This window comes from Microtus oregoni, unplaced genomic scaffold, assembly GCF_018167655.1.
Source record: "Microtus oregoni isolate MIOR12 unplaced genomic scaffold, Mior012 000012F_ref0000307, whole genome shotgun sequence".
Taxonomy (NCBI): domain Eukaryota; kingdom Metazoa; phylum Chordata; class Mammalia; order Rodentia; family Cricetidae; genus Microtus; species Microtus oregoni.
In genome coordinates, this window is record NW_024543071.1 from 33,165,329 (window position 1) to 33,188,366 (window position 23,038).

The window sequence follows — 23,038 nt, forward strand, 5'->3', positions numbered from 1 at the left end:
AACAGCAGTCGCCCCTCTTTAAGTTAGGAAAGCAGCGGTCTCCTTTGCCTTTAACAACACGCACAGATCGTTTCTGGAGAAGTCCCCTCTGCTCATGTGATCTATATGGCAATAACCTTCTCCTCTCTCTGCAGGAAGCTGCCATGTCAAGCCCAAAAGGTTTCAGCGCCCCCAGACTCATAAAAGAAGAGGCAACAGCATCAAGGTAAGCTATCGGTTTATTAGGAAAGTACCAACACCACATCCTTCGAAATTACTGGAATTTTATTTGCCTCAGGCTTATGACTTGCAACCAAAGACATTGTGCAAAGAAAGCAAAGATTAAGTACACTTTAGGGAGAAGGAGACCATACACATTGGTAACACAGGAGCTCAGGTGACAAAAGAAGCCATCGGGACACTCTAGACACTGTAATATTCAATAGCGTTGTCAATAAAACAAGAGCAAAAAAAATCCGCAATGTTGACAGTAGACATAAATCTTATACAAGTCAAAAAGCTTTTTTCTTTTGTTCTTCCGATCATAGAGCATAAAATGGAAAAATGTATATGTAGGTGATATCTAACTACTGTACACTGTCACATAGGGAAGTCACTTATATGTACCACAGTGTAAAAAACAAACAAACAAAAACAATACTGAACAAATGAAAATCGCCTGATGAAAAATAAAATAACCAGTGGCCTTCAGTGGCTGCTCCTGGTCATCAGCACTGTAGAAGATAGAAATCTTCTCACCAGGACAGAGGACAGAAGCAAGCACATCAAACCGCTACCAAATTCGACCCACCTGTAGAAATATACTATCCACCCACATCTTTTCCATCAAAAGCTTTTGTTTGTTTTTAATCTTTGAATCTTTGAGGCCCATTTGGTCACAATATGTTACAAATGTGTGTGTGTGTGTGCGTGTTGTTCTTTTTTTTTTTTTTTACACCATGATATCATATGTTTGTCTGGCACTATCCTAAAGCTAGTTCTAGATGAAAATGAGGACGGAGAAATAACCCAGTGCCCAAAGGGCAAATGAACTCACTGGGGAGAAAGGAGAGGGGAAGAAAGTGTTCGGTTCTGCCGCGGTCAGCTCGAGTCCACACTGCTCACTCATCGTCAGTCCCGCTTGCTTCTGACTGCTCCTGAGAGAGAAAGGTAGAAAGAGTTGAGGGTGCCACATCTCCTTCCGTGGGAAGACAGGCACTGACTGTGGGGGCATGGGCACTCTCTATGCTGAGGAGTGCCCAGCCAACAATCCCCAGGCAATGCCTGCCAGCCGTATTTGCTGTCTGCCACTTCGGCTTCTGAAGTTTATAGCGAACTGTTTCTATTTTTATCTGAGCCTTGGAAAAAACTGTCCCACAACAAGAGAAAGATCGTGCCTTGAATATCTGCTCTCTGGTAAGCCATCTCAAGAAAACACAGTATTTTAAATCTAACCAAAATAGAATAAGCCTAATTCTAGAACTTTCCAGTCGGGCTGAGGTTGCAAAGTATTGAAGGAGAATCAAATTCACAAATATACTAAAATGGAAACTGGTCTTTCCAGGATGGAAACTGTGTAGGGAAGCCGAAAGTCAATGGAGGGGACTGGCCAAGCTTCTGCCTGTTGTTCTCCCGGACCAGAAACCAGGACCCAAGTCACATCTACGTGATGATACACATACAAACATTAATTGTTCTTCAGAGCAGAAGCTACCTGCTTTGACAAAACGCTCCTTAAAAAATTTCCCGATAAAACAAAAGCCTCGAGATATCTAATCTCAGGGCACCACAGCCCAAAACTCTGACATCAAAATGCTTTTTCCTTCTCCTCCTCTAACCATTATTTTATCTGATTTGCTATATGCTTACAGCAAGCTGGGTGAGAGAGATATAAAATATTAACCAGCCATGAAGAAAACTGTATTTGCACCTGCGTGCGCTAGGAGGTTGAAAAGAGGGGTGGGGACTGATGGAGGAGCTTTTCATGTCTGCAGCGACACACGCAGCTTTAGACTCCGCGTTCTAAGTTCTGCAGCTCTGTTCCCATCCTCAGTCGAAAGGAGGAGGGGCATGTACCCCAAGACAGCCTGAGAGCTGGAGATGCCCGGGCATGCGCACTCACGTTCTCATCCTGTTCCTCGTCGCTGTCAAAATCGCTCACGACAGGTTTGGCTTTGCCTCGATTTGGCCTCTTCTTGCCTTTCCCAGTGTCCCGGCCTTTCTCTTCTTTTTTATTGAGCTTGATCTTCACCTTCACAGATTTTGCTGGAGTGGAAACACAACAGACCACAGTGAGGATTGAAAATCAGTAAAATGATTATCCTACCTGCAGATGACTTCCCAGAGTGTCAGAGAGCCTCCAGAGCACCCTGTCTAGTGAATCCCTGTGCCAACGGGAAGGTAAGTGACATAGTCACAGGGAGGAAGACCTCAGTGTAGCGGATGGATCCTTTCCCTGGCTCCCAAGGGCTCAACAGGGCAGTTATCAAATAAAAAAATTACATTAACTATTAACAAATCTTACAAAGGTTAAAAAAGGATGATTCCACTGTGTAAGTTACTCTTTAGTTTAAAACTTTAGTAGAGTTCCATTAGCATTTTTTTAATGTAGAAAGAGGACAAAATGGAAATGAAGACAACATGCTTCTTTTGCCCCATTTCATGGCTCTCTAGTGATTATTCACAGAAAAAAATTCTATAGACTATCACACCAAAAATCCAAGTACGTATAGACACACACACACACACACACAATTTTATTTAGTTACTACATGGATCTTCAGGCACACCCACTGTCCATGCCTTGCTCTTTACTTACACACAGGAGAGAGCCAAATGTATTAGCTCACTCATGTAGCTTAATTCTGTTCAACACCTGAAAAGTTCCCATGCTCGATTCACTCTACAACTGATTTAATCGGTCCCCAGCGATGGGCGTTGTAACAAACAAAGCCACTGTGAAGCCATGTTGGCAGACGTTCGTGGGGGTACAGTGGTAGTAGCCACATCAGACATTCTAATGCTATCCGTCAAATGCACCTTCAGGAAGACTGCAGCCACTTCTGCTCGTACTCAGAAGAGTACAAAGTGCCACGGCTCCGAAACAACTTCTAGACTAGGTACCCAATAGCTACCACTCCCAACTATTTGAGGGTGAGGTCACGAGAAGGTAGAGCTACCACATAAGCCGGTGTTCATAGATCTCAAGCCTGGCTATACAGATTACAGCGGAGATAGGGGATTTGGTCATTGCAGAAAGGATATGTGGGATGGGACTTCCAGTTTCGTGGGAGAATATAAGGAAATAGCCTCATTGGAACAATAAAATAAGACGTTCTGATACATTTTTAAAATGCTTTTGGATCTGTTAAGTGTGGAAACTTATGCTAAAAAAGTATCATAAAACTAGAACACACTTCTCAAAATACTATAGATTATACCATTTATTTTCACCTCCCAAGTCACTAAGCAAATAATTAGGAGTCAACCAAACGGTGGTCTTGAAGGCCTGTCTCTAAGCAGACCAAAACTGACAGGCGTCCTCACTCAGATCAGTTTGACAATTATTTTAAAAAATCAATGACTGACTAAGTGGGGCCTGGGCCGAGCAGCACCCCGTGGGAACTTGTTAGATGTGGGGGTGGGTGATGGGGCTAGCATGTTCTTTAAGCCCTGTGGCTGTCAGGCTACGGTGCTAAGGAGTGACAGGTGCCATGCACACAGGGAGAGCACATGGCCTTAAGTATCTGTGGAAACAGCCCAGGACGTGGGCGGGGCCCAAGGCGGGGGCTTACCCTCTGACTCGGACTCCTCTTCGTCATCTTCCTCCTCCTCTTCATTGCTTTCTTCCTCACTCTCTTCTTCTTTGGCAATTTTCTGCCGAGCACTCTTAAACACCGACTGTAGGACAATGGAGTCTTCATAGATCTAAATGGTCACAGTGTCAACTGTTAAAAACCATAGGCTGAGGCCCACAGACCCACAACTGTTGTATGCAACTCCCTCCTTCAACAACACACACACACACACACACACACACACACACGCAAGTACACACATGCGCACGCATACACACACAAGCTTTATTTTAAGAGACGCCACTATTGGCTCCCCCACCTCCTCCATGTGCACAGTGGGTGTAGCCAAGCATGTGGTCATCAGGTATCTTCCTCAGTCACTCTTTTATTTTAGTCACTGAGGCAGGATATCTATCTGCTAGAATTATAGGCTAGCCCCTAAACATACCCAGATTCTGGAACTCTAAACTGGTCCTCACACTTGTATGTTAAATGCTTTCAACACTGAGCCACTCCCAGGTTACCATTAACTCTGGTGAAAACCCAGAGGCTAAACCATTGAGTCTAAATATAGGCAAAAAGCTACTCAGAGGAAGACCAAATACATGAAGCCAAACTCAAAAGGATGTGTTGTGGTAGACAGGTGCAGAAGGCAGTATCTTTGACAACAAAATCAATATTTTAAGCCACACTTATTTAAGTGGCTCCCTTAAATACCCTTTACGAGGTTGTTCCCTGTCGCCGAGCTTCGGTGCAGCCAAGTCACCTAACACACCGTGCACAGCAGTGATAAGACACCACTGAGAAACAGTAAGTCAACCTAAACACGGTCCTTTCCCTCAAGAAATTCAAACAGAGCCACTCTATGATCCAGCAACCTCATGTCTGGAGAGACACTCAAAATAATGAGACGCAGAGTCATGGGGAAGTACGTATCCTCCGCACGCCCGTGTTCCGAAGATGCACCATAGCCAAGAGCTAAGAGGGAGCTCAAAGACCTGCAGGTAGATGGACGACTAAAGACAACATGGCAGATGCAGCCAATAGGATTCAGCCTTTGGGAGGAGGGGTCTCCCATCACCTGTTACAACACAGAACAGCCCTAGGAAGCCAGTCACCGACAGATGGACATGAGGTGATCCCACTTACGTAGTCAAATTCATGTGATGTAGAGGGTGCTTATAGAGGAACTAGGGTGTGGGGTAAGAACTATTAAAGGCATATGGTGTCACCATTTCTAAGAGATGAAATACTGCCACTGACCTGTTAAAGACCCCCAGGGGCAGCCTTAACACTACTGAGCTGCACCCTTAAGAAACAATTAAGGTGGTAAAGTTTATGTTGTCTTTTGACCACGATTCAAAAGCAGTGTGTCAAGGAATGGCCTTTGCTCTCTAGGATTGGATTCTTTTGCTGTCAAGATGACGTCACCACATACTCGAGGAAGTGATACGGCAGCCTGAGGCAAACGGGGAAGACAGCAGGGAGAAGGATAACACAGTGGGGTGGGACGCTGGGGGAAAAAAATCTGCCAGAGATCTGAGCTGACAAGCCAGGGTGAGGATGAACTGGCTGGGGAGAGACAAGCGCAAAGGCTCGAGGCCAGGACGGGGAGATGTGTGGGGCACACTGTCAATTCCTGGATGGGAAACTGGACACTGCTCGGCAACAAGCCACGGGCAGGGTCTCTGAGTAACTTGACCTGGCCTCTTCCCTCTCTTCTGCTGGATATGGGAGCATCAGGTCGGAAAGACAAATTGGAAAAAAAGATCAGTTCCCATCAAAGGTAAGTGGAATTGAGTTGTAATTAAAGTAGGAATGTCCTCCTCCTTATGTTCATGAGTTCACTGTTATTTACAATGATTTCCTGACAGTGGAGAAGGGAACTTAAAGGAGCAAACCCCCCCCCATTCTGTTTTAAATCACTGTGCTTTGAATCCTTCGTGTAAAGTTACAGTTAGAAAAACGAAGGTTACTATCATTGCATACAGTCTCTGTGAGCACAGAAATGGTACCCAGCCTTAGCATTGCCTTCAGTGGCTTGCTTGAGTTCCTCTTCTAATGAGAAGGTGAGCCTTGAAGGAAGTGTGAGAAGAAGGCCACCAGCTACAGCACAAAACCTCCCTCTATTCATATTGGCAGCAGAGAACATGTCCTTTAGGTTTTTTGTGTTCTGCTAGGGGTGGAGGCAGGGATTTGAAAAGTAGAAACAAAAAGGCCTCACTTCTGAGAACCTCAGCACGGTTAAGGTTAGACACTTCTCAGACAACTCGACACGTACCTGAGATCCCTCCAAGTTGAATGTCTGTGCATTGTGACAGAGAAGCATGACATCTTTCTCCAGGTCACCCAGGCTCCGGTACTTATGATTACGAATTCTTTCCTGATGGGAATTTTGAACAAAACAGAAGAGGAATATGTAACTGTCCTTGCTTGTTTAAGGAAGCCCAGGTTTCCCTCTCTCTTCATAGCGTTCAGCCTTGTTGAGCAGGCAGGACTGCACAACCCCAAGGGATGCCATCGAGCAAGACCACCCTCCCACCCGTGTGTGTTCCTAGGCATGGGGAGGAAGGTGCACAGAATGGGAATTGCATGGCAATGGAGGGAGATGAAGGTTCCCAACAACATGCAGTGTATATAAGCTGAGCGTCCAATGATCAGATAACATGAATAAAAAAAAACCAGAGCCATCCCTTCCCCACCTCTCCTGGGGCAAGCCTTGTGTAGGTCAGTGCTTAGCAACCGGGAGACCACTACCCCAGCCCCACCGAGAATCACTCCAGCGCAGCCATGCATCCCCTTTGTTTACTCCAAGAACAGTGAACAGAGCATCTACCTTGATCTTTTTGAAATCCACTGGCTTCCTAATTAATTCATAGTATTCTGGTAACTCTTTCCTGGAAGGCAACTGAATGAAGACTTCACTGAGCTGTCGCCCTGAACTGCAGGATGGGGGAGACAAATAGAAAGAAAGCAGATGAGGCACTCCTCAGGGAAGGGGTCCTTTCAGAGACTGTCAATAAAGCAATGGAGGCCCCACCAATACAGGCACGGCGAGTGGGGGACCTCTGTAAATGGAGGAAACGCCCACCACTGCCCCCCCCCCGGGCCAAATTCAAACCACATGAAAGCACGGTTAGGTCCCCATTTCTGTCATACACACACACACACACACAATGTGGCAAGTATTCTGTAAACTCCCCTGTCAGGAGATAATCTCTTTTCATCATGACAGAAATATGTAAAATAACTTATTGAGCCCCAAGCCTCATTTTAAATGAGTTAGGAGAAAGCACACAGACATGACTCCCATGTTCCTTTTGTCTTCAAATTCACTGTATATTTAGAAAATATGCTAAAATATACAGAGAGATGCAAATGCGAAGCTGTTGTGCGCTCCCCACAGTCCTCTCTGTCTCGTTCCTTTTACAGTGTTCGAATGCCATGAGTCCTTTCTATTATCCCCTGCCCGAGGAGCCCCTTCACGTCTCCTACATGCACTTCTGTGTGTGGAGCAATTTGGCAATTTAGGGGAAAAAAAAACCAAACCAAGAACAATTGCTAACATGCACACTGCATGTTTCTAGCCTGGGCTGCGCCCTCCCCCCAGTGCACGGTGTTTTATTGAAAACAGGTTTAGTAAAGAAATGCTTTAGCGTTTTGTCATTTGGAAGAACAGGCTGCAGAGCAACAAGGTTTTCACATCACTTAACGCTGGGAGTCAGGCACAGTGAAAGCAACAAAGAAGGATAATTGAGGTTCAAGATCCTAATACCCGATTGGGCCTCCCTAAATCAATAACAGCTTATGATATATGGTCTAGTCATTTTCCACAAAAATCTCGCTGCCCTTTTGACGGCGTCTCCCAGTTCTTTTGTGAAGGCAGAAACATCACATGGTAATCGTAAACCCTGGCATGTAAATTTTGGAAGGTGGCTGCGCCCGTGCTCGGGAATGCGCAGAGGCAGTGGCAAGGCACGGGTGACAATATGCTGCTTTAATCCACAGTCCCAGTTGTATAATTAAAAAATAATCATAATGACAGTTATCATAAAAGAGGCATGCGCAGTAACTCAAGTGGTTGCCTAGCAACCAGTGGGGAAAAAGCTGAAGTGCAAAGGGGCCTGCATAAATTAACCGACAATACTCAGTCAAAGGGTGGGCAAGTTTTTCAGCCATAGCGGGTCACTGTTCTTCTTTTATTTTTAATGCATAGATGCCTCATGAATACAACATTGGGGACAAACACAAGAGGTTTGAAAACAAGACTACGGAATGCTAGGAAATTAGATTCTTGGATTTCCGTGGCAAGAACCAAGGTGTCCTCTTACTCCTCCATCCCGGCAGGCTGAGATACATTTGTTTGTACATCTGTAATTTGCATCATAGTATATGGCACATTTTCTTGTTTACAACCAATTTCAACGCAGGGCCACAATTTTCCTGATGCTTTGAAATTTATAAACTCATATTTTACCTGTTTTAAAAAAGAATATCTGAATAGCACCAAAAAATGTCTCTCTCCTTCTCCCCTCTTCTCTTTCTCACATACACACACACACAGAGCACAGCACACACACACACACACACACACACACACACACACACACACACATTCTAATTCTGAGTGTTTCCTTTAAAATTAATATTCTTCAAATCCTGGCATCAATCTACACGCCAGACCTTTCTGTAGCCGTGCCTTTAAGACCCAAACCTCAGTGACATCTTCAGTGTCATTTCCTACGTCCCCAACAGATGGTGTCAGTTTTCTATTGACAGATTACAAGCACATCTCTGCTCTGGACACCCGTGATGGACAGACTCCGGATTTCACCCGAGATCCTGTGAAGGGAGAATTAAACACCAGGGACTAGACCCAGGAAACAGACTAGAACTCGGAGAGCACAAGGTCACAAAGGCCACCTGTGCCTGCCTTCTCTGTCCTGTCAAACCTGCGGATCCCAGGTTCACCAGAGAGACAAGTCAGAGTCACCGGTGCTCAGAAGAGGAGAGCGGATTGTTCCCAGAATTGGTGTTGGTGCTATTAAATGAGAGCAAATGTATCTTATCTTACTTAAAAAAATAAAGCCCCACTGGACTAAACACTCTATCCTTCTTTTTCTGGGGAAGCCACCTAAGGAAATTGTCTGGTGACCAAGCCCTCCAGGGTGACACCTTCTGAGCTCAGCAGAACAGTCTCCTTCTCTTCCGAGCATCCTCATGGATGACTGGACATTTCTTATATCTGGTGCCGGAGGTGGTGAGACACGGTCTACTCCAAAGCCCGAAGACAGCCAAGCCTGTGGCAATCATTCTAGCTGCTAGGATTACATATTGCTAATGCGGGGTTGAAATTCACCCCCTTCAAACATGTTATGATCCCCCCACAATCAAGATGCATTCTCCGTAAACATGGGGGACAGTCACTTTACTATTAATTGCATTTAACTCTCTGTACCGCCCTTCCCGGAAATTTCTCTCCTTCCCACAGGATGCCAACAGGTTCTATAATCCAGTCTTCCCCTGTCATCCTTCCCAGGGCTGGCGGGAGAAGAGAAAGATCTCCCTGAACTTGGGGATTCCAAGGGCAGGTGGCAAGCACTTTCCTGTCTCCCAGGGTGAATGGACGCAGGAAGATGATGGCTATGTCATGCGCACAAAGAGAAGCACCACGCTTCACCCATAAGCAGAACCACGCTTCACCCATAAGCGGGACCACGCTTCACCCATAAGCGGGACCACGCTTCACCCATAAGCGCGGACCTGCAAACCCTGCATGCAAGGTGCACATGCACACACTACTGAGATTTAGAAGCCAGTTTTTTTCTCGTCACCTCTACAACCCACCAGGTGACCTTTCCCCATCTGTTCTACTGACTCTAGATGGAGGCTGTACATGATGCATCCCCTGCAGAAATACCAGCTTCACCTAAGTTAGGTACTGCAGGACATACGCTTTAGACTAACCTGCTTAGAAATACCTTCCTTTAAAACAATGGCTGGTATATCTTCCAATGATGCCTTTCAAGTACAGAGCAGTAAGTCTAATACTTTCCCCCCTTTTTATGATCCCCACTCTCCTCTGCCTGCCCCCACCCCCAGACAACCTCATATATAGACTAAACTGGCCCCGTTCACTAGGTAGCTGAGGCTGATCTTTGAACTTCCGATCCTCTGAAGTGCAAGGATTAAACACGTGCCTGATTGGTTTCTGTAGTATGAGGATCAAACCTGCAAGGCAAATACCCTAGCCTGTATTTTCTTTATCATCTGATGAAGCTGATCAGTTGCCTTTAATGGTTGTGGACAAAATATAACTGCCTGAAGTCAAAGTAAGTCTTGTTTACTTTAAGCAACAAAAGTAAAACTATGACTTACTCCATAAAAAAAATGAAGTTATGCTTTAGAACACCCACTTGGGGTTGGGGGTATGGCATAGGGAAATTAATGCAGTCCTGAGGGTATCCTACATAGACATAATTTGGGAAGAAAACCTAGAAACTAGAATGACATTATAGCAGGGGGTGAGAAACGTTGGTTTCTCCTCAGATCAGGTTCTCGGAAGAAGATACACACTACTGATAAAAGATTCCAGCTGTTTCCCGATTATCTAAGGGACCCCAGAATTCTGGCGAGGTATGAAACACAAGCCATGAGCACACCACAGTCACTAGTGAGATCTCCTGTCTGGGTCTCACGCTCACAGAGCCACGACTGACACTGGCTCTGACATCCCAGACTCTGGTGCCATTCAATCAGTACAGGACATGCTTTTGTTTCTAGAAGGTGGGTGGTTAGCTGTCAGAAGTACCCCACATATCAAGAAAGAATACAGACACCACGTTCCTCAGTTATCAAGAAAGAGGAGGCAAAGAAGCTAAGCCCCCACTCAGCATCGCCACCTGACTTCACCCAGTCCAGGAAGAGTGGCACTCTGATGCTGTTCTAATTATTATCGCTTCCTCTAGGCTGAAACAAAGATAAGATGGGGGTGGGGCAGAGAGATGGCTCAACACTAAATGCAGATACCACCAAGCCTAATGTTCCACATCCAGACCCAAACAGTAGGAGAGAGCCAGTTCCCACAAGTCGTCCTGGTGTGGGAGGTCCTTCTGTCTATATGTGTTGCTTTTATTGGTTAATGAATAAAGAAGCTGTTTTGGCCAGTGGCTTAGCAGAATAGAGCTAGGCGGGGGGGGGGGGGGGGGGGGGGGGGAACTAAACTGAATGCTGGGAGAAAGAAGGCAGAGCCAGAGAGATGCGAGCTGTCAGCTGGAACCTTGCCGGTAGGAAACAAACCTTGTGTTAAAATATAAAATAATGGAAATGGGTTAATTCTAGATGTAAGGGCTAGCCAGTAACAAGCTAGAGCTAATAGGGCAAGCAGTGATTTAATTAATACAGCTTCTGAGTGGTTATTTCGGGAGTCTGGACGGCTGGGACCAAGTAAGAGGCCTCCTACTACACTGTCCTCTGACTTGCACATTCGTTCCACAGCATGTGCACACACACAGAAACATACAACACATATGTAAAAGTAAAAAGGATTAAGATGTTTAAGATGGTCATCGTAGGGTAACTTAAAATAATTTAAGTCAAATAGCCCAGTGATGGGATACTAAGGAATCTAAAGCTGGGAGGTTTAAAAGAATAGGAGAAGGAATTTGTTTGTTTGTTATGGAATTGAAAAACAAAACAAAACATCCATAGGTTATAGAATTTTAAGTGTAGTCTGTCCTGAAAAGTTTTGAAATAAGAATAGGAGAAAGAGATCAGAGTAAATAGGGGCAATTTCATGCTCACAGTAACATACTCTGCGCCATGATTTATAATCCAGCACAGCTCTGAACCAGGTCACCCACAGAGTGGGTCTCAACATTTTGATTGGGTTACTTTGTTCAACAATGTGCTGCAGGTCAAAAATCCCATTTTATTTTCCCTAACAAAACGGCGTGTGTGTGTGTCAGATGGCAAGCTTTGGTTGCTATCAAATGGGCAGCAGGCTTCACTACTGACTCCTTCAGAGCTGACCAATAAAGCAAAGTAAATAAGCAGAATAATTAATTACCTGACAACTTTACCTAAGATACTGCGATCATAAGACTCTATCGATCACACTTACAATGTCTACCACTGACAGGGACACTTGGAAAAGGACATACACTTGCAGGCATTTTATTTTCTTTCTTCACTTTATATTAATTTTTTATATTTTCACCCTCAACTCCCAATCCTCCTGCATCATCTTCCCGGGTACTGGAATTAGAGACATGGACTACCAAGTCTGGCTCTTCTATTTTCTTGGCAGGCATCTTGAGACATTTTTAGTAGATTTACCACCTATTGCTTGACTTTTAGAAATACTGACACCGGCCATCTAGTTCCCTACACATTTTTTTTTCTAACTTGACATTTCATAATAGCAAGAGAAGGTATGAATTCTCACCTCCCTCTGTCTGACGTGACAGCTAAATGGCCTGCCACCTCACTGGCCTGTCACCTCCCTAGCCTGCCAGCTCCCCGTTGCCTTCACCATTTCCTCCTGGAAACCTGAGATGCTGTCCTTTCAAAATATAAGGACAGACTGACTCTCACCTTCTGAGTATCCTGCCCTTTGACTCTTACAATGTCTTTACTTCTGTATGGTAAACATGCGTCAGAGCTTTTGGTTTATTTATGACACAAATCTTTTAGAAACAAATAAAGTCTGACGTTTCTCTACTGGAAGAGCCCAGGGCTCAGATGCTGCTTGCTTTAAATGGGTGGGTGGTGGCAGTTCTCTGAGGGCCATTTCCTGCATTAGCCATTTTGGTAAATTCTGGAGTAAGACAAATCTGACCCATGAACAGAAAAGGGTTTATGCATTTAAAATCTATCTAATCTCTGCAATCTTCAGTATCAATCCATTTTTGATCAAAATGTCCACGGAATCGAGTTTAAAGACAACATTATCCCTATAAAAGGATACATTCTGCTATTTCCAATAGGGGTTCTTTCCTCTTCCCGAGGGGTCATTCATATAGCTGGGGCCTGAGAGGAAGAGAAGGCCTGTAGGGCCAGAGTAATACTAGAAGCTAGGGGAGGCCTTCTGTCTTCATTTGCTTTCTGTTGCTGAGCTAGAATACCATGGCCAAAGGCAACTTGGGAAACAAAGGGTTTATTTCATCTTACACACACCTCTGGGTCACACTCTGTCACTGAGGGAAGCCAGGGCAGGAACCTGGAAGCAGGAACTGAGCCAGAGGCCATGGAGAAATGCTACTTACCGGATTGTTCGGCCTGCTTTCTTTTTTGTTTTTGATGCTGCCTTTTTGTTTGGTTTTGTTTGTTTTTAAAGCAGGCTTTTTCTGTGTCCTGCCCGCCCTGGAACTCACTGGCCTCAAACTCAGAGATCTGCCTGTCTCTGTCTCCTGAGGGCTGGGTTTAGAGGAGTGTGCTACCACTGCCCACCTCAACCTGCTTTCTTATACATTCCAGGACTACCTGCCAGGGGTGGCACCACCTACAGCAGGCTGGACCCTCCCACATCAATCATCAAACAAGAAAGTATCTCACAGGCTTGCCTACAAACCAAGTTTTTGGAGTCATTTTCTCAATTAAGGTTCCCTCTTCTTAGATGACCCTAGCTTGTGCTGGGTTTACAAGCAACAAAACAAACCAGGAAACCCCCCCCCCCCCGTGCCTCAGAGAGCAGATGGACCTAGTGTCTTTGTCCAGTCCACCCACCTTCTGTATGTGAGCATAACTCAGTGAGTACCATAAAGGTCAAGTCACCAGGAGTCACAGCAGCCTGCCCCAACAACACTACATTGGCAGTATTTGTAATGAGGGTGAAGGAAGACACCAGAACCCACAGTTACCCACATACGCTCTAAATGAAGTATTAGACCTCTAACCCAGCGTTGCTCAAAGAGTGTGCCACAGCACACCAACTCACAGGGCTATTGGCTATTAACGATGTTTCCTGGAAAGAGAGCTCACTGAAAAAAATGAGTTTGGGAAACACTGGGCTAAGGAAAATTAGGCTGTTGATGGCACAGCAATACCCCACCCCCACCCCAAGTCTCTAGATGGACGGGATATCTCTAGGGAGCTACAAGACCAGTACTGAAAGTCCTGCTCTAGGCGACTTTTTCTCAGACTGAACATCACGCTGGAACCTCCCCAGGCAGTCTAGGAGGGAAACTGGCAGTACTGGGTGAGGTCTCAAGTGGCTGACAGGGAATGAGAAACTTCTCAGCACCCAGAACTCGAATTCTGTCTAAATGCATCCACCTGGTCACGATGCTGCTTCATGGTAATTCTTCTGGAATCCAGCTGAAGCCTCTAAGTGCAAAGACGCCGGGGCACGAGAGCCATCCTCGCAGCCTTTCTCCTCCATTTAGAGAAATATAGAAAACCTAATGTCAAGGCTGCTAAAAATAGGCTTTGTCTAAGAGAATTTGTTGGCTGGTTCTGAAAGAGCAGTCAACACTAATGACATAGTCACGACAACGAGGGCTGCTAACAGCCGCGGAGATGACTTAAGAGTCCTGCTGTGGAGTCTGTAGAGCTGGGTTACCCCCAGGGCTGGGCTACACCCCCCCCCCCCACATACACACATGTATGCAGAAACATGTATACATAATGCCACGTGTATACCCCATTTCCTTTCACCGCCATTCCTAGAGATGGCACAGGAAATGCTCAGGGAACAGAGCCAAGAGTTCTGAGGGCCCCACCTCAGTCTCGGTCTGCGGACGTCTAGCAGACATTCTGAGCATGTATTCTGCCATCCTCCTCCCCAGTGCCACTTCCTTATCGGAATGATGTTTCCCCCTTTCCCCAACAACACCCCTGTAGTTCACTCTAACTCCTAACACACCTCATTCAGTTCCTGTCCCACAGTGCCAACAGAGCGCCAGCCCCAACACGAACATGTGACATGGCCTCAAATCCTCTCTCCTTTTCTCACAGCCTAGTCAGTTCCCTCTGTGGGCGGCATCCATCCCACCAACCACAGCACACACCACACACTGGTCACTGCATCCTCTCGGCAGGAACCCAGATGTATCCTCATCTGCATCCTCAACATGGGACACCAGACAGTCACCCGCCAGGACACGGGAGCTGCCTCCGAGACCTGAGTTCTTGAAGATCACACTCAGGCTCCTCACTTTGGAGTTCACTGCCTTCCGGGTCTGCTCTGCTGCTTCCTACGGGGCTGGCTCTTCTTTCTTTGGACAGAGAAGTCTAGCTGTACATGGACACATGTCTCTAGAGGCAGTCTGCTTACCCACATCTCCTGCGATAGCTGCTTATGCCACTACTGGGTGCTTCGGTTTGTACACTCTCATCCCTCATGCTCGCTCCAATCTAATCCCGGTGCTAAACACAAGCCAACGGAGACATTCCTTGTCCCACCGTCCCTCCTTACTCTCACCAGGAGGTCTGCGCTATGGCAATCTATTTTACCCCCGCCCCATTTTCAATACTTACATAGAGACTAGTATGGAAATCGTTGGGATTTTGAACAGAAAGAAAGGGTTTTTGAGCAACTGCTCTCAAGAAGGGTTAGTTTATGATAAAACAACTCCAAATGCCACACAATTCGCTCAGGCTTAGGGGGACAAAGAAGCAGGAGGCAATATGGGAGGACACCAGCTCCAAAGAGCATCCACGGAAGCAAGGCAGACAAGACTCTTCCAACCTCTGGAAACGACCATTTAAATGTGTATTTAGTGAAAATGGATTTATCCCGGTTCTGACTGCAAAAGGTTATATCCCTCTACCCTCAGAAGGCTCAGGCATGACATCAGAGGTTTGCAGTAGCCTTTAAAGTCATTAATCCTCTTTTTCATGGTAACATGACTGCTTTGATGGAGGAGAGGAGGCGGAGCAAAGGGGAAAGGGACTCAGACAAATGCCTGCTCTGGGGGTGGGGTGGGGGGCAGGGCAGGTGTTTAGCCTCCATTTCACCATTTAGACTCTAGGCTTCCTTTCTAGGTTCAGGCAAGTCACTTTATTATGTAAACAGCCCAGTCTTACAGAGTCACTGTTGTTGCAAGTCTGCCGGAATCCTTCCTTTCTCCTGATGATAGAGACAGAGAGAGCATCATTGGCCGTGCTCAGCAGGCACTGTGGTGTGTATGCTTTCTAGGATTGGACGCCAACAATCCTGCTCAAGTTTCCTCTCCACAGACTTGTATTTAAGGCCTTATTCTAAAAAAAAGGTCACAGACGGGGACCTGTTCATCCTGAAATACAGGATACAACCTCAATTCTCCTCTCGTTTCTAGATCAGATCCTGCACTGATTGGGTTAGGGTTGAGGATGTAGACTACATTACTGGATCATTTGACAAAACTGAAGGACAGGAGGCAAGCACTACAATGATAATTTCAACAAATCAGCTCGATCGAAAGGGAGGAAAATCCCACCCTCAACGTACTGATAACTCCTAACTGGGCATCCATCTCCCACCAACCAACACCATCGAAATCTAGCATCTTCAGGGAAAGAACACTTTTGATTTTCACCAAGCCGGGGCAGAGGCACATGAAAGTGAGACAGACTGGCCGAGGAAGCTTAGGACTCAGAACGATGGGACGCTCAAAGGTCACAGACCCTGAAATCCAGCTCAGAATGCGCTCGGGAGTAAATACAAGAAACACCTGCCCCTTCAACCCCCATGCCAACTGTAGTCAACTCCAGGATGCTCAGCAATATGAACATGCACCCAAGTTCACGTTACACACATCATCAGGTCCCCTCGAGTGCTTGGAGTACAAGGCGTTAAGCTTTAACACCTGGGTAACACGGAATGACAAGGTCCATAGGGCACACCAGGATGAAGGGCAGATGGGGCTGAGGAGGCAGAGACCTACCTCTGAGGTGCTGCAGGCTTGGCAGGCCAGATGACTCCTGCCAGCTTTGTAAGGTACGCATGTACAGGTGGGCTCTTCCAGGTGAGCACACCGTACAATGGCCTCAAAAGCAGAGCAGGTATTTAAGAACATGTGTGCCTGCAACCCCATCCCAAGGAGGGGCGACTGGGGGCAGGGGAGCGGTGACTAGGTCAAGGGGTTCCCAAAGACCAAGTCTATGCATTGGCTTGCTTTGTGTACCAAAGGATACCTGTGTTTAGAGACATGGGAATATAAGGCAGGTCCTGACCTGTTTCCTTCTATTTCCAACTGAGAATTACAGGGCACCTTCTCCACGTTACACCTGCGGCAGAGTAAAAAGAACACTAGAGTCAGAAGACCTGTGTCCTCCTCCCAGCCCAGCCCCTTCCTCAGGCTGGGTGACCTGGAGCAAAGAATCTGAGAGTCAGCCTGGTTGAGCTGATCACACCAAGTACCATTCTGCAATGATACGCATTTCTCCAACATGACGGTGGCTGGGGCATGGCTTCCCAACATCTTAGGGCCCTTTCTGTGTCTCCTTGTTCCCCTGTTCCATTTCTATCCACACGTGGTATCCCATTCATAGTTCCCAGAGCAGTAGAGAATGAGAAGCCACATTAGGGGTGTGTTGGTCTTGTCTGGCCTCTCATTTGTACAACAGGGATCATACTTACCAAGACAACTCCTGACTACAAACTAGATAAGGTGGTCTTGTTTACAGCGTCCACCACAGGAATGGATTCCAGGCAGCAGCCTAGATTCTGGTCATGAAATAGATGCTCCTTTCCCAGTCTCTTATTTTCAACAGATCACTAAATAAGCACTCTTGACTGAGAGTGGATTTGAGCCACTCGCTGAGGGTTACCTGACAGTTCTGGACACTAACACACAGGTGGCCTTCTGTGTGGGAGCGGAGGAAGGGTAATCAGGTGGGTGGGTAACGCCTTGGGAAGCCCTCCATCCCTCCATCCCATCCAGGTTATGCTCTAGAACAAACTAGCCATCTCCTGCGGCAGACCCAAGCCAGCCCACCTCTGCACGACCACTGTTTGCTTCACCCACAGCAGGAGACAACTGGCCAGGGTCAGGCAACACTACACAGAGGAGGTATGAGAGTGCATGCAAAACTCCAAATATACAGCATTAACCAGGATGTCTGAAATCCAGGTGAGGACAGGGAGGGCCACACTAGAAACCAAAGTTGTAAGGCTGCTAGGTTCACAACACAGAAATCTACTTTTTCAAAGTCTGAAATCTGGAGGCTCTTAAAGAACAGGAAGACATGGTTAGATTTAGATCCAGGCCTCAGAGAGAAAGCAGGACAGCAAGAGATGAGAGGCTGGCCTCCCACACGAGGGAGCGGCAGTCATTCCAGGGTCTCGGGGAGACAGTGTGTGAAGATGCAGGAGGAGGCTTGCCTTGGAAACCCTATGTGGGGAGGGAACTTTGTATCTGTGTGTTAGAGAGAGGTGTGGAAAGGGACGTTGTTTTCTATTTGGGACTTCTGGTTGATGACACTGGCACACCAAAGCAGACATAGGTCTGCTCAAAAGGCCCAGCAGCCGAAGGAGAGGAAGATGGGAAGGACAAACACCATGCCAGGCGTTTTATATAATATATTGTTAATAGCCGGGCAGTGGTGGCGCACACCTTTAATCCCAGCACTCGGGAGGCAGAGGCAGGAGGATCTTTTTGAGTTCAAGGCTAGCCTGGTCTACAAGAGCTAGTTCCAGGAGAGGCACCAAAAACTACAGAGAAACCCTGTCTTGAAAATCAAAAAAAAAAATATTGTTAATAATTCAGGCCCGCGTTCTACGACCGGAGACCAACAGAGGCTGCAACCTAACAGAGGGGCCAGGTACTAAAAAAGGAGATTCTAACAGAACAAATTCCAGTCATTCTGATCCTGGTCAGGAGCCTAACTGGCTTGGAGGAAAACATGAAAGCACAGTCCACAGTGGATGCTAAGTTATGTCCAAGATTTGAATTTGTGGATGTACTTTGTAAGTTTGCTTCGAAAGGCAGCAGGCCTTAAGCACTGTGATGTGAGCCATCCCCTGGATAGATGCCTCCAAGCTGTTAGCGGAAGATTTGGAACCCAGGCACACCTCAGTGAACTTTTAAGGAGAACTCTGGGAGAGAAAACCTTGAAAGAAAGCAACAGCTCTGAACAAGAGCCCAGCCCTTTTGGAGATCGGACTGGTTCTTTACAAACAGTGACTACTAAAACAAGGACAATTGTGATTGGGTTTAAAATAGGCCATAGCCTTTAAAAAGTGTTACAGTGTAAAGAAATACTGTCTTTTTTTATTCATTTGTTTTTTAAAAAGAGTGTCATTATGATGACTGTTCCCCTCAAAAACAACAAACCTCAGTGCCTCTGGGCTGTGGTGTTAGTGGGGCTCTCTTGATTCTGCCTTCCTCCACTTCCTGCCTACAGCAGCAGCCCACACCTGTCTTCCCTGCATGGGCAGAGCAGAGGCGGGAGAGATACCTGGGATGAGGACCCTATGGCTAGACTGAGCAGTCCATCGCTGGAACTCAAAACAGTAAACTTCACCATAGATCAAATTACCACTAAGGGCTTATTAAAATCGGAACGGGATGGGGAGTGGGGGGGATACATGTCCAGGAAGGTAGGACCTGCCTTGCCTCTTGCACTGTCTGGTAGCACTGTAGCCTCGAATTGGACTAGCCAAGCAGAATCTCCTGCCTTCCCCATTGCTTCATGCCATCATTAGAGCTGGACCTCAGGTCCACATCCCCAGATGGCAGGTCTCACGGAATGTACCTTCAGGTCATGTACACGTTCAACAAAAAAATTCAAAGTACAAATGCATATTCTGCTTCCAGATTCTTGGGATTTTATTAGTTTGCTTTTTTGTTGACATTATTGTTAGGGTTTTTTTTTTGTTTGTTTGTTTGTTTTGTTTTGTTTGAAACAGGGTCTCATTATGTTGCCTGGCCTGTCCTCACTCTGGATGTCCTTGTGCCTCAGCCTCCTAGGTCTGGTTAACAAGTGTGTACACCATACACCACTGTTTCCAGATTTTTCAGGGATGAGTACACGGGTTTGAAAAGCAAGGTATAAGAAAAATCAAGCAGAGGCTCCTGATAGGAGAGTTGATTTAAAAAAAAAAAAAAAGGAATGTATCAAGGTGCTTCAAATAAGTTCAAGTTCAGCTGCAAACAAACTAGATCCTGAAAGGGTAAATTGCTTTTGCTAACCATGTGTAGGAAACCGCAGACGGTGGAGATGCAGGCAGAGGTTGGAGAGCAGCAAATATCCCTGTTTTGAAATGAGAAATGAAACCCGAGACTGTAAGTCTTCATGTTGACCCTTGTTGAGAACTTAGACTAAATTCCTCAGAGGCCAGGGGGCTACTTAGCAAAGATAAATAACATCATTAAGAACTAGCAGGGGGTGTCTTTGAAAGAGCCCTGGCAGGCAGGCCAACCTCAGTTCACTTTTTCAGCAGGGTTTCTAGGTTGATAGATGGGAAAGGCTACCAACACGGTGTATTTGGTTGTTGTCTTTCCTGATAACCTTGAGAAGGGACAGATGGATGTGGGTGACTTGATAGGTTGGCCATGTGAATTCAATGGCACTTGACCAACTTCAAGGATTACTGGTCAATATATTCACATCAACCCACACGGATGGCAAGGGCATGAAACAGAGACTTGTTCTGGTTCCTTTGCAAACATGTGAGCAATAGTTTATGTCACATCTTAGGCTTACAGAAAAATAAAACAAAAAACAAAACCTCAGGAAGACAAGCAAATACTTGTTTAAAGAACAAGAAGCAAGCAACGTTAATGATAAGAGCGAAGACTGCAGGATGAAGTTGCACTGAGCTAGTGAACTCAGTATATAGTGGTTGAGCAATAGCACCGCTTATTAGCTCAAGACCAAACTTAGCAGCTATTGAGAAAAGACCTGCACGGTGTGTGTGTTACGTGTCCAACATCAGCGGGTTCTGTGTCAAGGACGCTGGAGAAGGCAAAGAAGCTCTTGAGCCATGTGCAGAGAACAGTGGTGTCCAGAATGAGCAAGCCAGCGACCCCATCCTCTCAGGGCACAGTGCGCAGGTGCATGTTTCAGATAGGGCAACACAAGAGTTGAATGTGTCTAAGGAGGGATCTAAGAGTCGCTCGGGGAAATAAAAGGGTATGTTTCTACTTGAAGAATGTGATCCTGGGCTGGAGAGCCAGTTTAGAACCATTTTAAAAGGACATTTCATGAAACGAGTCTGGACGTAGTCTCTGAAAAGTCTGTAGAATAAACAGCTAAGATTCGGTGGGCAGGATTTAAACATGGCAAAGGACTACCCTATCTAAGCCGATCCTGCAGCATCAAAAAGTTCCTCCTGAAACTGTGTCCCATGTGGGATCCATATCTGCAGGCTGGAGGACTTTCCGTCACCAGTGCTGCTGTATCCAAGTCACCGGAAGCCAGACCAGGCAGAGCCAAAGCCCAGAACTTCAAGGCTGTCCCTAGGAACCTGTCATCTCGGTAACTGGAGGCTGTTTCCTGCGACTTGAAAGAGCTCTGCTAGGCCAGGCATCACCTTATTTTCCACGGCAGCTCAGGGTAGAGGTGCAATGGAAGATGAATCCTTTCCAAAGAAACAAGAGTGTCCCGGGCCAAACAGTTATAGAGGGCTAGATGGGAGCTTTAAAGGCCTTCAAAACGAGAAGACAAAGTATGCCCACCAAGCCAAAACAAAGCCTTTGGTACAACTTGAGATAAAGGTTTTCTATTCGGGAGAAATAACAAGAGAGGAACCAGTAGCCATGGCATTGTACTACCTAACCCCCGTCCGTTTGTGAGTCACACAGTCGATGGCTCTTCGGGGTCACATCTTTAAACTGTCATGCTTTGAAATACAAAGCAATAAATAAACACATAAATTATTATGTTAAGTCTTTGTGGAAATATCAAGCCACATCTGTCCCAGAATCGTGCAAGGACATTTAAACAACTGTTCTTGAGAGCTAATTAATTTTTCTTCTGTATCACTTAAATAGAGATGGAGGTCTCACACGCAATATACTGCCCCGCTACATGGCCGTCGGGACCCAAATGCTGGATGGGTTTTAGTGCAGGGAGCATTTTTTCTTTAGGTGGGCTGGATTACTGTATTAGTAACTGACTCTAATGCTGGAGAAACCTCAACACAGCAAGATGTACATTTTTTTTTTCCCAGTAGGTTTTCTAAAATGAACCAAAAATATGACACTGGTATCTAATTAAGGCCCTCCTAATTTGAGCGCCTCCTACTTGAGAACCAAATTTGGTAAGAGAAATACATAATATAAATAGAGTCCGTTGCTTTTTCTAGAAGATCTCTGACATGAAATGTACACGGAACATGCAGTGGTGGAAATTTAGCATACGATCTCCAGAAAGTACCTAAAAATGCAGGAACTAACAAAAATGAGTCTTAGGAGGGCACTTTTCAAGGAGAACTCGATAAGCAAATAAATAAAGCCAGGAAAAGAGGAACGGCCATTAAACATCCACATGCTGTAGTATTTAGATAGCCTCTGCCTACAGTACAACTAGAGACATGCTCAGTAGCCAGTTCCGGTGAAACCGCAGTTTCTGTTTCTAGCACTAAAACCATGGAAACCAGTATCAGCAAGGACACTTTCTTCTCTGGGCTCAGAGGTCCCTTCACCTGCTTGATTAACTGCAAGCAGTCTGAAAGTTTGATTATTAATCACTAAACTATTCAAAGAATCCGGGGTTATATTAACTGCCCAGGACAACAACGCTAGAGGCTAGGGAAGGGATCATTCTGCTGTGTGCACCCGGAAACTGAGGATCAGAGAAGTTAAAGAGTCTGCCAGCTCAGGGACACCAGAGTCAAGGTTTAAATGCAGGCAGCTGAGGCTCACGGAGCTTGTTCTGGGAGCCCCTGAGCTCTGCCTCCCCCGAAATAAAGGAGTTACGTTCAGGTTCACATAGCTCTGTAGGTGAGAATGGACTCCGGGGAAGTCTGTGGTGGTCATGTACATCAGGATGTCACAAAGGCAGCCAGCAGGCAATGTAAACAAGCTATGCAAAGCCCATCAACAACAGGCAGCTCCTGCTCCACACTGGCGGTAGGGGTGGCGACAGCTGAGATCACCCATGAGCAGCAGGTGGGGAGAATAGTCATTTCTTCCCTCCTGCTGAGCCCCCCACTCCCGAAAATTGGACAGATGCTGCCAGATTTTTAAGTTTTTCCAAAGGGGGGGGGGGATTGGTCTTGACAGAAACAAAGCATTATGAACTTGCCTCCCCAACAACATAAAGCCAAACCAAACAATCTGCTCGCAACATGAGTAGGTGCTGACCCCATAGGCGATTAAAGGCATCGGCATCAA

General features: G+C 46.1%; 1 protein-coding gene across 5 annotated transcripts in view; it reads right to left on the minus strand.

Annotated features, from left to right (window-relative positions):
• Positions 1-200: 200 nt before the first annotated feature.
• The window catches only part of Smarca2 (SWI/SNF related, matrix associated, actin dependent regulator of chromatin, subfamily a, member 2), a 168,216-nt gene continuing 145,378 nt past the window's right edge, over positions 201-23,038 (minus strand). For 3 of the 5 annotated variants that reach the window (XM_041660994.1, XM_041660995.1, XM_041660993.1), the window contains exons 29-34: positions 16,932-16,985; positions 6,613-6,718; positions 6,058-6,159; positions 3,774-3,906; positions 2,102-2,244; positions 201-1,136 (exon numbers count right to left, since the gene is read on the minus strand). In XM_041660994.1, coding sequence (XP_041516928.1) covers positions 1,101-1,136; positions 2,102-2,244; positions 3,774-3,906; positions 6,058-6,159; positions 6,613-6,718; positions 16,932-16,985 — 574 coding nt within the window. In that variant the 3' untranslated portion in view covers positions 201-1,100. The remainder of the gene's footprint in view (positions 1,137-2,101; positions 2,245-3,773; positions 3,907-6,057; positions 6,160-6,612; positions 6,719-16,931; positions 16,986-23,038) is intronic. The other 2 variants (XM_041660996.1, XM_041660997.1) reach the window with 1 other exon arrangement.